Here is a 16,890-nt window from a genome sequence, read left to right as displayed (position 1 = left end):
GGCCCAGTTTCTCTGATCTTTAACTGTATGGCAACTCCTCCAACCCTTTAACCATCTTAGTCGCTCTTCTCTGGACCATGGCAGAGCATGACTTCAGCCACGAAGAATATATGGCAGTACTAGAAGGACCTAGTGGCATCCTAGTGTACATATACACAGCGCATGTGCATTCTTCATACAGTGTTTCCCAGGTCAGTCCTGGAGTACCCCCTTGCCAGTTAGGTTTACAGGATATCCACAATGAATATGCCTGAGATTGATTTGCATAGTTTCGAGTTTATTTAAAATTTGATTTGACCACTTATCAAACTTTCTAAGCAGTGTACAATTCTTTTTTTTAAAAAAAAGGAAGGACATATGTACAGTATGTTTAAACAATTAAAGACATAGGACGACAGTTAACAAACTCATGGTAACAAGGGAAAAAGGGGAAGGAACACATGTAAGATAATAACATTAGGGAGGGACAAAATCAGTTAGAATACCTAAAATGACGTTAAAATTGGCCTCTAACTTGCCTCTTGTTTTAAAATTGGCCTCTTGCTAGCAGAATTTTTAAGGTTCAAACACATTTTTAAATAAATAACCTTTTGAAAAGATTCTCCAACTCTGGATAACCAAAAGACATGGACAATGTTTTATTCCAAGCTTGTGGCCTTAAATAAGTACATAAGTACATAAGTAGTCGCCTCCGCCGGGGCAGACCAGAGGTCCATCCAGCCCAGCGGTCCGCTCACGCGGCGGCCCATCAGGCATATTGCCTGGTCAGCGGTCCCTGACTAATTTTATTGCCTACCTCTACAGTTATCTCTAAACCTTCCACTGCTCTTATCTGTACCCCTCAATCCCTTTGTCTTCCAGGAACCTATCCAGGTCATCCTTGAAACCCTGTACTGTGCTATTTCTTATCACGGCCTCCGGAAGGGTGTTCCATGTGTCCACCACCCTCTGTGTGAAAAAGTACTTCCTTGCGTTTGTTTTAAACCTGTCCCCCTTCAATTTCATCGAGTGACCCCTTGTTCTTGTGGTTTCTTTCAAATTGAAAAATCTGTCTTTGTCAACCTTTTCGATGCCCCTCAGGATCTTGAAGGTCTCTATCATATCTCCTCTGAGTCTCCGCTTTTCCAGGGAGAACAGCCCCAGCTTCTTCAGTCTGTCAGTGTATGTAAGGTTTTCCATACCCTTAATCAGTTTAGTTGCTCTTCTCTGGACTCCCTCAAGCATTGCCATGTCCTTTTTGAGGTACGGTGACCAGTACTGTACACAGTATTCCAGATGCGGGCGCACCATAGCCCGGTACAGTGGCAGGATGACTTCCTTCGTTCTGGTCGAGATACCCTTCTTAATGATACCTAACATTTGGTTTGCTTTCCTCGAGGCTGTGGCGCATTGTGCCGACGCCTTCAATGTCGTGTCTACCATCACTCCCAAGTCTCTTTCCAGATTACTGACCCCTAGCATTGATCCCCCCATTTTGTAAGTGAACATCGGGTTCCTTCTCCCTATATGCATGACCTTGCATTTCCCTACATTGAAGCTCATTTGCCACTTTTTCGCCCATTCTTCCAATGTCGTAAGATCCCTTTGGAGATTCTCGCAGTCAACCGTGGTTTCAACCTTGCTGAATAGTTTGGTGTCATCTGCAAATTTGATGACCTCGCATTTTGTTCCCGCCTCCAGGTCGTCAATGAATATGTTAAACAGGAGCGGTCCCAGCACCGATCCTTGAGGAACCCCGCTCGTGACCCCTTGCCAGTCCGAGTAATGGCCCTTTACACCAACCCTCTGCTTCCTGTCTGCCAGCCAGTTTTTGATCCATCGGTGGACCTCCCCGTGCACCCCATGGTTCCATAGCTTCCTGAGCAACCGCTCATGTGGTACCTTATCGAAGGCTTTCTGGAAGTCTAGGTAAATTATGTCTATGGGTTCTCCTTTGTCCACCTGGTTGTTTACCCCCTCAAAGAAGTACAACAAGTTTGTGAGGCACGACCTACCCTTGCAGAACCCATGCTGGCTCGACCTTAGCTGTCCATTTTTTTCGATATGGTCACAGATGCTGTCCTTAATCAGTGCCTCCATCATCTTTCCCGGGACCGATGTGAGGCTTACCGGCCTATAGTTTCCCGGGTCGCCCCTAGAACCCTTCTTGAAGATGGGCGTGACATTAGCTATTTTCCAGTCCTCCGGGATCTCTCCAGTTTTTAGGGATAGGTTGCATATTTGCTGAAGTGTCTCTGCTATTTCATTCCTTAATTCCTTGAGCACCCTTGGGTGAATGCCATCCGGACCTGGCGACTTGTCGCTCTTTAGCTTGTCTATCTGCCTGAGGACATCCTCCTGGCTCACCTCTAATTTGACCAGCTTGTTATCTTGATCTCCATTTTCTACTTCCTCTGGTTCCGGAATGTTGGATGTGTCCTCCCTCGTGAAGACCGACGTAAAGAAGTCATTTAACTTGTCAGCTATTTCTTTTTCCTCCCTCACTACTCCCTTTCTATCCCCATCATCCAAGGGCCCCACTTCCTCCCTCGCTGGTTGCTTCCCCTTTACGTACCTGAAGAATGATTTGAAATTTTTTGCCTCTCCCGCTAGTCTCTCTTCATATTCCCTCTTTGCTCTCCTAACCACTCGGTGGCACTCCTTCTGGCTTTCCTTGTGTTCCTTTTGGTTGGCCTGCGTTTGATCCTGTTTCCATTTTTTGAACGATGCTTTCTTGTTACTGATCGCCTTTTTTACAGCTGCCGTTATCCATGCTGGGTTCTTTATTCGATTTTTCTTGCACTCTTTTCTGAACCTGGGGACGTACAGGTTCTGTGCTTCGTGCACCGTACGCTTGAGCAGGGTCCAGGCGCTTTCTACGGACTCTACCTTCCTTGTGCTGCCGTTGAGTTTCTTCCCCACCATTTTCCTCATTGCATCATAATTCCCTTTTCTGAAGTTGAGCGCTGTTGTTGTGGTTCTTTTCACCCTGGATGATCCCAGTTCTAGTCTGCACTGGATCATGTTGTGATCGCTGTTTCCCAGTGGGTCTAATACCGCTACTTCCTTTGCAGGTCCCCCCAGTCATCCTGCATTTTCTTATTCCATTGTAAAGTATTCTGGTGCTATGCTGTAGACCAGGGATAGGGAACTCCGGTCCTCGATTTCCCCAATGAATATGCATTGAAAGCAGTGCATGCAAATAGATCTCATGCATATTCATTGCGGAAATCCTGAAAACCTGACTGGATTACGGCTCTCGAGGACCGGAGTTCCCTACCCTTGCTGTAGAACAGTGGTTCCCAACCCTGTCCTGGAGGAACACCAGGCCAATCGGGTTTTCAGGCTAGCCCTAATGAATATGCATGAAGCAAATTTGCATGCCTATCACTTCCATCATATGCAAATCTCTCTCATGCATATTCATTAGGGCTAGCCTGAAAACCCGATTGGCCTGGTGTTCCTCCAGGACAGGGTTGGGAATCACTGCTGTAGACCATTGGGCTTTGTGGACCCCTTCAGAAGTCACAAAATTGAATGTTAATGGTTATAATAGTTGCTGGTCTTTTAGGTCTGCTGTGGGCATTTGTCTCATATATAGTTTTGGGTTCCACTGTAGGAGCGGATTACTAGTGTATTAGAAAGTTGGCCTGATTTGAGCTATTTATTTTTATTTAACATATTTATAATCTGCTTAATGCCTAAGGCTCCTTTACAAAGGTGTGTTAGGGCCTTAACGCGCAGAATAGCGTGCGTTAAAATTCCCCGCGCACTAGCCATTACCGCCTCCTCTTGAGCAGGCGGTAGTTTTTTGGTCAGCGCGCACTATAGCATGTGCTAATCTGGTGCATGCACTAAAAATGCTAGCGCACCTTTGTAAAAGGAGCCCTAAGTGGCTTACAATAAGCATGCATAATATTAAAACCATAACATATCTCTCAGCTATATAAAACAAAAATACCAAAAATAAAACAGAATTAAAAATCTTGATCATACATTCTTTTCAAGAAAGAATTCCATCTTACAAAGCGAATAAAACATTCATGTATCAATAGAAAGCTTGAACAAAGAAATGTGTTTTTAGCAATTTTCTAAACTGCAACACATCTCTACAAAATTGTAAAGGTACTGATATTTCATTCCATAAGACTGGGCCTGCAATAGAGAAACAAGACTTAATTGTATTAATATATCTCACTTCCTCCCGTTTATCATCCAATAGTAAACAATTTTCTGATCTCGATCTAGTCAGCCTACACAATATCAAACACTTTAGTGCAGGGGTAGGGAACTCCGGTCCTCGAGAGCCGTATTCCAGTCGGGTTTTCAGGATTTCCCCAATGAATATGCATGAGATCTATTTGCATGCACTGCTTTCAATGCATATTCATTGGGGAAATCCTGAAAACCCGACTGGAATATGGCTTTCGAGGACCGGAGTTCCCTACCCCTGCTTTAGCAGATAGTCAGGTAAAGTGGCATAAATCCCCTTGTGAACAAATTTCAGAATTTTGAATTGTAAACAGAAGCAAATCAGCAACCAATGAAGCTTCTTTAAAATTGTAGAAATGTGTTCCAAATGGGATGTCCCCGTCAAGATAGTAGCATACCCAGCTCTGAACAATCTGCAATGCTTTCATACAGACAGATGACATCCCCAAGTAGATGCCATTAGAAGCTTTGACAAAACCATTGTTTAAAATCCCAAGTAGATAATACATTCTTCAATTGAGATAACTTTCACATCATAAAATATGCAAGCTGAACAACTCTCGCCACCTGAGATTTCAATGTTAATTTTGCATCGAGACTAACACCTCAATCTCCTCTCTGATCACAATCAGGTGCTCATGCAATTGAACCTCTCGAGGCCATAGGTGCTTCTTCTGATCTCTCGCAATCATTATTTCCGTTTTATCAATATTCAATGTAAATCCGCTACCATACATCCAATCATTAATCTTATCCATATATGCATTTAGCTTAAGGGTCATTCCCCCCCCCCCCCATTCCTTAATCCTGCAAAAAAATTGAACATCATCAGCATATATTCTATAAGAAACACTCATCTCATCCAATGATTTTCCTAAAAGAGAGAGATAGATGTTGAACAGAGTTGCAGATAAGGCTGAGCCCTGAGGGACACCTCATGATAGCAGAACCTCAGATGAGATAAAATGGTTATTTGGAGATCGGCTACTTTATCTCATCTAATAAAGAAAGAAAGGGCTAGATTGTTTGATGTACTTTTGGCTATAGCATTATGGACTACATTATAATAATAATAATAATAATAACTTTATTCTTATATACCGCCAACAATCTTGCGACTTCTAGGCGGTTTACAATAAAAGAAACTGTAAATACAATCAAGAGAAACTTTACGAACAGCTAATTAAAGAGTATAGCAGTGTATATCTCGTACAACGAATTAGAGAATATAGCAGTGTACATCTGATAACATTAATAATGTTAACGTCAGTTTGTGTGTTGCAAGGCCAGGAAGTGCCAAGTTGTTTACACAGAAGTAGAAATATTCCGTAAGTTCATAGAGTGTTCATATTTAGCGAATAGGGGTTGGGGTTAGCAGTTTGCACGTTCAGGTATGTGGTGATGTTACGAGGGGGGTTGATGTTCCGGTTCGTTACCTAGGTATTTCAAGAATAGGTAAGTTTTTAGGTGTTTCCTGAATTCTTCATAGTTGTTTGTGTGCATAATTAATTTTTCTAGGTCTTTACCCCATATGGCTGCTTGATATGATAGCAGTTGTTGATGGTGTCTCTTATATTTGCACCCTCTACCCTCTACATTATCTAAGTGGAAGTATAATACTGTTTGGTGGAATGTTGCATGTCTCAGGCTGCCGCCACAATTAAAAGGAGTTTCTCAATGTTTAAAAAAGTTTGGGATCCTTTAGATTAGTATTGTCAAAATGCTAAATTATAATTTTGAATGAAATCTCAACTTATTTGTAATATAGGCAATGTAATGTGTTTGCATAACCCCAGGTGGTTGGGTAGGGTTACCAGATTTTGCATCTGGAAAAAGAGAATGTGTGGCCCTGCCCCGTTCTGCCCCTGTTCCGTCCCCCAAACCCCAGTCCCATGCAAACCTCATTTCTTCAGGCCGAGTCTGGAGTGCATCTGCGCATTCACAGATGTGACATGATGTTGCACGCATGCATGTGACATCACCGCGTCGCATCTATGCATGCGCAGACGCACTCCAGACTCAGCCTCGAGATCAACTGCTTTTCAGAACCCAAAGTGCCGGGTTTTGAAAAGCCATCCAGATGCCTGGACAGTCCTCTAAAAAGAGGAATTGTCTGGGTAAATCCGGACGTCTCGTAAATCTATGGTTGGGGGAGTTGCATTGTGTTTTCTTTGTTAATTTTCCAATCTAATCTTTATTCTTATATATCGGGTCATTCCCAGAGGGACTCAGACCGGTTAACTACATAATGTTAAGACCATAGATGAGGAATAATAATGAAGGGAGAATCAGTAAATGTCAGCAAATTGTCAGCAAGGGATTTTTAACAATTATCCGTGAGAAATTTTGTGAATAGATATGTTTTTATAAAGCAGGTCAATGAAGAGTGAATTCTAATAACTGAAGGAAGATCATTGCAAATTTTAACCATAGTGAATGGCAAAGAATGTGAAAGCCTACCTAAAGTTTGAATCCCTTTAATGGCAGGAAACCTTAGTTGAAATTTATGTATATTCCTTATAGACTGAAAATGATAAGAACTGAAAGAAAGAGGAAACAATGGGGAGAAAATCCCATATAGACTCCCATATAGACTCTTAAAAATCCCATATAGACTCTTAAAAATCCCATATAGACACTTGCACATTTATGTTCAAATCTTTTTTATTGAGAATACCAAGCAAGAGACAGCAAGGAACATAACAAAATCAAAAGAACCAGCATCCAACAATACAACGTAGTTGAATAGACAATAAAACAGAAGCAGCAATCCCCCCTCAGCTCCCCAACCCCACCCTACCAGCAAAACCCCCCAAACCCCAACTCCCCCTCCCCCAATAAACACACAAAAGATGACCAAGAGGTCACTAAGATCCTATAGGCCTGTACTCTTGTGGCCCATGGAACTACTGTAAGAAGTCCCCCCCCCCTCAAAATAAAAAGAAATGAAAAAAAAAAGAAGGGGAAGCCTGCAGCGACTGATCCTGGTAGCTAGAATGGTGCATAGCAACAAAGCCACACTTGCACATTTAAAATGGACCCTTCAATGGACCTTCCCAAAAAAACAGAGCAGGAGTAAGATGACTCCGATGCTCAAATGTTTGCCTTGTAGAGGAGACTAGTTGTACAAAAGAGTTCTCGGGGGCTTTTACCAATCACGGTAGCAGCCACCAAGAACTCTATGCAAATGCATTACAGGCAGCTCATTAATATTAAAATGAGCACTCCTTGTAATGCACAGAAGGGAATGCCCACTTCTTACTGGGTCAAATTTCTGGAAGGTCTGGAGCTACTGGTAGCTGTTTGTGTGTCTGTTGTGTGAGTGTCTGTCCCATGCCTATAGTCGGAACACAGCTATTAGGCGAAGGATACATACTCACATAACAGACACACAACAGTGGTGTCCATAATGGAGTGTTAAAACAAACAATAAACACAAGCTCCGACAATTGGGTGCTGTACTGGGTCTGCGCCGAAGAGCTGTGTCTACTGCTTAGTTCTTCTGCGCAGGCACCAGGCACAGTTCCTCCCCCTTTTACAGGGCTACTCAGCATAAATAGCATGCATTTAACTTGGATGCTACTTGTGCTAAGCATAGCCCAGCAAAACAAAATCACTCTCAACCTAATATTTTTTACTAGGTTATCAGAGCTTTGTGCATCCTGCTCTTAATGTCATTCGGTACATAAGTACATAACTAGAGGATCCAATAATCCACAGCAGGCCTTGAAATTATTTCTCATAATTTTCACCATATTTTTTTTTTCTTTTCACTGAACAGAAAGGTGATGTCATAGATATCATAGAGAAGCCTGTGGTAGGCACATGGACGGGAATTTTAAACAATAAGATGGGATCATTCAAGTTTATCTATGTAGAAATCCTGCCTGAGGAGACAGAACGTCCCAAGAAATCCCGGGTGCACGGCAGGAACAAGCGACCAAAAGCCAAGACATTACAGGAACTGCTGGAGCGCATCAGCTTGCAGGTGAGCCACAAACCCAATATGGCAGTGCCTGGCCAGGGTATTCTGCACAGTCAGGTCAGCTAATGAATTATCATTTGATGCTATATGAGAGGCCACTGAAAAGTTCTCAGTCTAACCAAGAAGAGAATGATGTGGAGCCATGAAACTTACAAGTTATTCCACGTTTTTTCATGAAAAGTGTGGAATAACTTGTAAGTTTCATGGCTCCACATCATTCTCTTCTTGGTTGGACTGAGAACTTTTCAGCTGCCCCTTGTATTGTGATGTCACAATGCCTCATTCCACCAATGCCTAAGAGCCAACTTCATCGATGATGTCACAATGGCATGGTTGCCCATTTACTAGATATACTTGCCTCATTGAAACAAAAAGTGTCAAGAAAAGTATGGAATAATTTGTAAGTTTCATGGCTCCACATCAGTCTCTTCTTAGTTAGGCTAAAAACTTTTCAGTGGCCCCTCATAGAAATAACAACTGAAACAATGTATAAGAGAGTTAACCCTCTTTATTATGTGCCTTTATTATTGCCACCTTCTGGCACAGCACAAGATAACCAGCCGAGAATGGCCACCAACTTTTTAAACTTGCTTGTCACTGACTAACTGGTGATTTTCAGTGGCATTTAACAGGTTATAGTTAGTGCCAAAGGGCAAACTGCCAATGTCAGGAGCATTTTGAGGGCAGAGTCCAGTGAGCTCCCAATTTTCAGAGCTAACCTGTCAGTGTTAGTGTATAAATAAAATTGCAAAATTGCAGTCCTATCTTTATGTGCTAACGAATTGCTGGTTACCTCTGAATATTGAGTTAACCGGGTATGCACTAGCTGGCTTAAAAAAAAACCCAAAATAAAACAGATATTTAATGCCAGTGACCAGATATGGCCCGGCCTTGAATATCCAGGTTCAATGCTGGTGGTGGACTTTAACAGGGCTGCTTGCTGTCAGATGAATAGCAGGAGCTCATCGCTCAATGGCATTCATGTTCAGATTTTGTGGCGCTGAGATCACGCCTTACTAGGGTTACCATATGGCTCCAGAAAAAGGAGGATGGATTGAGACACCCGGGTTTTACTTCCATTGCTTTCATGGAAGTAAAACTCATATGTCTCTATCCGACCTCCTTTTTCTGGAGCCATGTAGTAACCCTATGACTCTAACACAAGGATCTCAAAGTCCCTCCAGTCTAACAAGATACCATGGTAATAATAAACTGCTGGCAAGCTAGCTGATGTGAGTGATTAAACCACACTTAGCTGACTCACCATTCAAGTAAATAAATCTTTCCCCACTTTAAACTCTACACTCAACCGAATACTTGTTGAATGGACTAATACTTTTTAAATGGACATTCAGAATCCACCTTTTCATAATAGAACTGATGGTGTTAAGTGGTACTCTTCATCATTCCATCATTCTATTAGGATTATTAACCTTTTTTTAAAAACTTTTTGTTATTTATTATAAATTAGAATAACTTATCTTTTATCTTTTATAGTTCCTTATTGGTTCCCCTTCCCGACGCGTTTCGCATTTCTTTTTCAAGGTCAGGGGAACCTGATAGCGAGCGGAAGCAGTGAAATGGAAAAAGTTTACTCTTAACTTTTGTTCCCCCGACCTTGAAAAAGAAATGCGAAACGCATCGGGAAGGGGAACCGATAAGGAACTATAAAAGATAAGTTATTCTAATTTATAATAAATAACAAAAAGTTTTTTTTAAAAAGGTTAATAATCCTAATAGAATGATGGAATGATGAAGAGTACCACTTAACACCATCAGTTCTATTATGAAAAGGTGGATTCTGAATGTCCATTTAAAAAGTATTAGTCCATTCAACAAGTATTCGGTTGAGTGTGGAGTTTAAAGTGGTGAGTGATTAAAGACAGTCTGATCCAGTACACATTTTGCATCTCTAAGAGAAGCAAACTCGCACCTTCCAAAGATGTAATGGAGAAAAAACAATGCTTGTTCAATCGGCATCATCTGTCACCTTGTCTTTTTCATCTCTGATACTCATAGGAGCACACTTCTACCTTCTTGGTGAATGGGTACCAGACCTTAGAAGACTTCAAGGAGCTAACTACAACCCATCTAAATGAGCTGAACATCACAGACCCACAGCAACGAGCCAAGCTCCTCACTGCAGCAGAACTATTGCTAGATTACGACAGTAAGAGCCAAACCAATTTTTCTTTCCTTTTCCCCCCCCCCCCCCCCCGCCCTATCATGTGAGATCCTGAATCAGACCCTGGAAAACCAGCTAGTACACAAAAGCCAAACTTCATTTCATAACAGTTATCAGTGTTCACTCAGCCAATTACTAACTGGTTTGTGCTCTACGCAGTGTTTCTCAACTCGGTCCTGGAGTACCCCCTTGCCAGTCAGGTTTTCAAGATATCCACAATGAATATGCATGAAATACATTTGCATATAATGGAGGCAATGTATGCAAATCAAGTTTATGCAAATTCACTGTGGATATCCTGAAAACCTGACTGGAAAGGGGGTACTCCAGGACCGAGTTGAGAAACACTGCTCTACAGCAGTGGTTCCCAACCCTGTCCTGGAGGACCACCAACCAGTCAGGTTTTCAGGATAGCCCTAATGAAAATGCATGTAATATATTATATTATATTATATTGCATATAATGGAGGTGACAGGCATGCAAATCTGCTGCATGCATACTCATTAGGGCTATCCTGAAAATCTGATTGGCTGTTGGTCCTCCAGGATAGGGTTGGGAACCACTGCTCTACATACAGTGCAAAGCTGGATGCCTGATTACTAACAATATTATTATACCCAATGCAAAAAAAAAAAAAAAATCTAGACCTATATAATACTGTGGCGCAGTGGTTGAAGCTATAGCCTCAGCACTCTGGGGTTGTGGGTTCAAACCTTGTGCTGCTCCTTGTGGGCAAGTCACTCAGTCCTCCATAGCCCCAGGTACGTTAGATAGATTGTGAGCCCACCGGAACAGATAGGGAAAATGCTTGAGTACCTACCTGATTGTAAAACCGCTTAGATAACCTTGGTAGGCGGTATATATAAAAATAAAAAAAACCTAAACCTAATAATAAAAGTTGGAGGTGCACAACCACTGAAAAACCTGCACCAGCGTGTGCAAAATGGCAATGAAGCGGTAGTGAAAATAAACATAATATTCAAATTTGAGGATATATTTTGTTGTTGAGTTTAATTACCGGCACAGACTCCATCTGAGATTAGAAGAGGTAGGAAGTGCCGCAGATGGTTACGCTTTGTGGTCTCGTAATTCAGTGTTTCTCAACTCAGTCCTAAAGTACTCCCTTGCCAGTCAGGTTTTCAGGATATCCATAATGAATATGCATGAAAGAAATCTGCATATAATGGAGGCAATGTATACAAATCAAGTTTATGTATAATCATTGTAGATATCCTGAAAACCTGACTGGCAAGGGAGTACTCCAGGACTGAGTTGAGAAACACTGTCGTAATTGGTAACTAGTTAAGGTAGTGCTTCTGAAGTTCATCCAGCCAGTTTTTCAAGCTATCCACAATGCGTATATATTAGATAGGTTTGCAGATCTCTGTCGTACATATTCCTTGTGGCTATCCTGAAAACCTGTCTGGCTGAGAGTGTCCCAAGGAATGGTTTGAGAACCACTGAGTTAAGGAACAGCACTGGAGATAGATCTCTGGAGTGCTACGTCCTGATTATTCAGTAAGGGTGTCCAGGAAAATCTAAAGTTGGAAAAATTGTGCAAATTGAAGGTTCCCCCATGAATTTGATTGTGCTTGATCAGAAAATAATCATGCAGCATTATCATATGATACGATTCTATTCGGTACATCAATGAGAACAAGTCAGATTTCATCAAACAACAATAAACTTTTAGTGATTATGACAGGGGTTGCCATTCAAAATATCACAAGTAATTGGAAAAACTGCAGTAGATTAAATTATACCTTCTGGTGGAATTCGTTATGTCACATTTATAAAATGGAAAGCATAATTGCTATTCAAAAAGGGTATTATAATAATTTTAAAAATATCTGGGGGCCATTGACGACTTACTGTAATGAGTTGACACCATTTTCTATTGAAAGTATATTTGCAAATGGGGGGAGGAGGGTGAATTAAAGTTTTACTATAGGTTTAATCAATCGTAAAGAATATTTATATTTGTATATTTTTGATTGAATGCTAAAGGAAAGGGTGGGTGGGAAGGGAATAAATTTATTTATTTGATGTTATACTAGAAAGAAATCCAAGTGATGTATTTAATTTTAAAAGTTTTATTATTTGTACACTTGTAAGATTAAAAAATGAATAATTTAAAAAAAAAAAAAAAAAAAACAAATTTTAAGGCCATCTTCGGGTGCCTCAAAGCCACTGGTTGCATAAAGCTCTGTTTTTCTTAAACCACCTCTTTTACTAAGGCGCGCTAGCCGATTTAACAAGCGCTAATTACCAGACGCTAATCGCCAATGCGTCCATAGAATATAATAGACACGTTAGCATTTAGCGCGCACTAAATCGGCTAGCAATCCTTAGTAAAAGGACCCCAAAATTTGCTTAATGGAGCAAATTTCTTGGTATTATAGGGGCCTTAGTTTTTATAGAGACTTTAAAAGATGACATTAATAAATGCAGAACTTTGGCTGCAGGATAGTCACACAAAACCTGCAGAGCTTTAGGTTTAGCACAGTGAACATGTTTAGCTGGTCAGAACTGCCCAGTGAATCCATTTCTCTAGAAAGACTACATTAGTCCTGCCTTTTTAGTCCCCAACTACATTCTTTTAGTTCAAAAGTTGTTGGTTTTTTTTTTTAAGAAACATACAATAATAAACAGGTGTAAAGGAGTCAAGAGAAATATAGTATTATATCAATAATATAAATCATCACCTACACAGAAAACTACAATCAACAATGTAAAAGAAGAAGAAAGAAAAATACATGAATGCTTACAGGCAATAATGCATTAATATACTACAGAAGTGCCAGTTGTCAAGGTATATAATATTAGGCTCACTATCGCTGGCTTTTATCCAACCGCAGGAAATCTTTTAATCACAAGCCAGCGAGGTTATTGCTCCAATGTTCATAGGAATTGAGTGAGCATCAGAGCATTTACCTCACCGGCTCACGGTTTGAGAAAGGGAGCCCTCTATTAACAATTTAGAGGTTATGTTATTTAACAAATCCCTTCCCCCCCCCCTTAACAGAACAGCGATAGCAGTTTTTAGTGCAGGCCAACATGCTGAATGCTTTGCACTGCTCCTGACGCTCATAGAGGTGGGATCGAGACTGGCAGAACCTATAGCAATTTGGCAGAAGGGAAGGCCCCCCTCCCCCGGGGCATCTGGCTTCATTATTGCCAATTTTGCAGGACTAGGACCGAAGGCAGGGCTGCTTGCAATCCAGACGCGCTGCTGACACCTCATTCTCCCCTCCTCCTGGTGGCCGGTAAACAGCATGGAGGACCACTGCGGCCGCTGCCAGAAGGAATCAGCTGCCTGCCTGCATGTCGTGCCTGCCCCTGATCTGCAACTCTATTCCTCACAGCTAGACCCTCGCTAGGTTTAAATTTTGATATTTTTTTAAACTACAGTAGTTAGAGAAGTACTCGAGTAAAGACTCGAATATAAACCGAGACACCCCCCATTATTGGGCCATTTTTAGAGCCCAAAAATCTCAGTTTATATTGGAGTATATACAGTACATCCTGATAATTCTAGTTATCTAGAATTAGTAGGAGGTAGTCAACTATTTCCTTTATTACATTATGTTGTTACCTCTTTATCTGTTGCATTATTAGTTAAATTAGTCTGTGAAAATGATGGTCTTTATTTCTTTCTTGGCATTTTGCTGCTGTCATAAATTGTATCTAGCTCCAAGAATCTTTGCATTTAGAAATGGACAACCTTGTTTCTCATCCTATTTCACTCTGTTTGCTCATTTTAGCTGGGAGTGAAACTGAAGAAGGAAGAAACAGCAGTTCTGAGCCACAATCTTCAATGATGGATCCCAACACGGATATCCCCCGGGACTCTGGCTGCTATGAGGGCTCAGAAAGCCTGGAGAATGGCCGGGAAGACCCCGACATGAGCAACACCAAGGAACATTTTCATAGCTTATCTCTTGAAGAGTCTGCCTGATAGGCATAAAGGAACACCACCGTCCTCTGACAAGCAGACGATTCCCTTTGTTTCAAAGTTCTCTGATTATAGTTACAGGGGAACTGAAGGGAAATTTGGAGACCACCGTGGACCCTAACCTACTGAAGAAGTCCTCTCTGCCTTTGCAGCATTGATAATCACTTGCATTAAGCTTGGATCAGTGATACAGGATCACTATAGTGGCCTGGACTGATTCCAGTTAGATATTCAAACTCTTCCTTTAAAATGTGTGTTATGCCACAGGAAAGGCCTTTTGTCCTTAAGGCTGTACCATTTCTTCAAGGGGGGAGGAAGGGCACTAGGTTGGATCTATGAGTGATTCTTCCCAGAAACTCAATCATAATTTCTTGTACAGAAATTTTCTCTTACAACTGTGTTTAAGGCATCCACATACTATTTTTCCTTGGTTGTTACATATTTTTGTTACTAGTGAGTCTCATGTTTGAGATAAGCACTGAAGACTGATTACATCATGCAATACGGATGAATAAATTGGCAAGGTTAGGCCCAGAAGGTAAACTCTTAAATGATTACAGCTATAAAGGTGGATGTTAATGGAGAAAGGTGAAATGTGACAAGGATCAACTCTGTCCCCCGTTTTATTTAACATTTTTGTTAGGGACTTAGGCTTTTTGATTCAAGAATGGAATGTTTGGGTGTATAAAACTTGATTTAAATTAAACGTATGCACCCAACTCCAAAATATGGAAAGCAAGAAAATTCCATCATGTCCACAACCCTCACCAAAACTCCAAGAAATTGCCCAAGGATGAAAATATGAGCAAGTGCAGAAAGAGAAGCAGGTTTCTTTAAAAGAAAGAAACCAAGGCAGGGCATTAAGGCCCCCTTTTACAAAGCCGCACAACTGAGTACTCCAACGCCCATTCAATTCCTATGGGCATCAGATCATTTACTGTGCCAGCCTGCATGACCAGAAGGGGTAAGAAAGCATGCAACAATAGCCCAGCAAGTAGAAGGGAGGTTATTATACAAATTTCAGAGATTTCTTTTTGGATACTGAATCATCTGCCCTCTGCTTCCATACAGGACAGTTATGAAATCAGCCTAGGTAATTACCTTAGATTAATTCCTGCTGCCACAAATATGATCACTTAAAGAAAGGGCTACTCAGTTCTGGTACTCGATAGCCACAGGCAAACCAGGTTTTCAGGACATCCACACTGAAGATGCATGAGAGAAATTTGCATGCACTGCCTCCTTGGTATGCAAATTTCTCTCATGATTATTCATTGTGGCTATTCTGAAAACCTGGCTTGTTTGTGGACCTCAAGGACTGAAACTGATTAGGCTTGACTTAAGAAATTGTATTTTTAGCAGCAGGAATTAAACTCCAGGTTGGTACTGTAGAAATAGTCAAGAAGCCATTCATAGAAGATAGTATCTGAATCTTTAAGCATGTACATAGCACATACTAATAAACTGTTTTTACCTGTTTGTACAGGTACATTGCAGACCTAAATAAACTATTTTGTTTAATTTGCAGTCGTTTCTTTATTTGGACTTTGTCCAAGGTTACAAGTATTTCTTTTGAATCCTACCCTGGCAGGAGGGATGCCCACTCCCTCCTGACACCTTCTGCCCCCCACCCCCCAAACCTCCCCCGTACCTTTTATAAAATGAAGCAGGAAGCCCACTCTCAGGCTCCTGCTGCAGGCCCGCCAGTCTAAATGCATTCCCGGTGCATCATGTGATGCACAGGGAAGGTCCAAAGGCCTTGATTGGTTCAGAGGCTAAGGCTCCTCCCAAGGGGTAGGGCCATAGGCATCTGAGTCAGTCAGGCCTTAGGCACCTCCCTCTTTATCCAAGATACTGAGGGAGGAGCCTAAAGCCCTGATTGGTCAAGCTAATTGGTCAAGTCAATAATGGCCTTAGGCTCATTCTCCTCCAGTATCCTGGATACAGAGTGAGGTGCCTAAAGTCTGACTGACTCAGATGCCTATGGCCCCACCCCTTGGGAGGGGCCTTAGGCATCTGAACCAATCAGGGCCTTTGGCCCCTCCCCATGCATCACATGATACACGGGGAAGGCATTTAGACAGGCAGGCTTCCTGCTTCCATTTTAAAAAGGTACAGGAAGGTGGGTGAGGGTGTATCCAGTGACAGGACAGAGTGGGCATCCCTCCTGCCATTTTTTTGGGAGGTTCAGTGGCTCCAGGGTTTCAAGTTTATTTAAAATATTTGATATAATCGCAGTATCCAAATCCAATGTGATTTACAAAATTAAAAATAGAAAAAATAAAAAATTTCCAACAAACAGGTGCCTGGCGTGGGGGCATTCTGCATGGCAGGAGGAATTGGGTATCCTTCCCGTCATTTGTTTGGGTGAGGAATGGCTCAGGGATGCCGCATTTGGCAGGGGTCATTGGGGAGGGCCGAAATTGATGGTGGGGGACTTTTTTTATTTTTTTATGGGACAGATATTTTGCATGTGTAACACACACAAAATATCTGTGCTACTGGGAAAAAAAAAACAAACACCCCAGGCAGATCTGCCAGTAACACAGTTACCGATAGTGCATCAATCACTT

At 41.6% G+C, this 16,890-nt stretch overlaps 1 protein-coding gene across 2 annotated transcripts in view; it reads left to right on the top strand.

Moving 5' to 3' along the window:
• SASH3 (SAM and SH3 domain containing 3) overlaps positions 1-15,810 on the top strand; it is an 86,164-nt gene extending 70,354 nt beyond the window's left edge. For both annotated transcript variants that reach the window (XM_033944363.1, XM_033944362.1), the window contains 3 exons: positions 7,973-8,179; positions 10,196-10,346; positions 14,127-15,810. In XM_033944363.1, the coding sequence (XP_033800254.1) occupies positions 7,973-8,179; positions 10,196-10,346; positions 14,127-14,320 (552 nt within the window). In that variant the 3' untranslated portion in view covers positions 14,321-15,810. The remainder of the gene's footprint in view (positions 1-7,972; positions 8,180-10,195; positions 10,347-14,126) is intronic.
• Positions 15,811-16,890: the final 1,080 nt, after the last annotated feature.

Source organism: Geotrypetes seraphini, chromosome 5 (genome assembly GCF_902459505.1).
Source record: "Geotrypetes seraphini chromosome 5, aGeoSer1.1, whole genome shotgun sequence".
Classification (NCBI taxonomy): Eukaryota; Metazoa; Chordata; class Amphibia; order Gymnophiona; family Dermophiidae; genus Geotrypetes; species Geotrypetes seraphini.
Note: the sequence above shows the minus strand (reverse complement) of the source record. Positions and strands in the feature narration are given on the sequence as shown.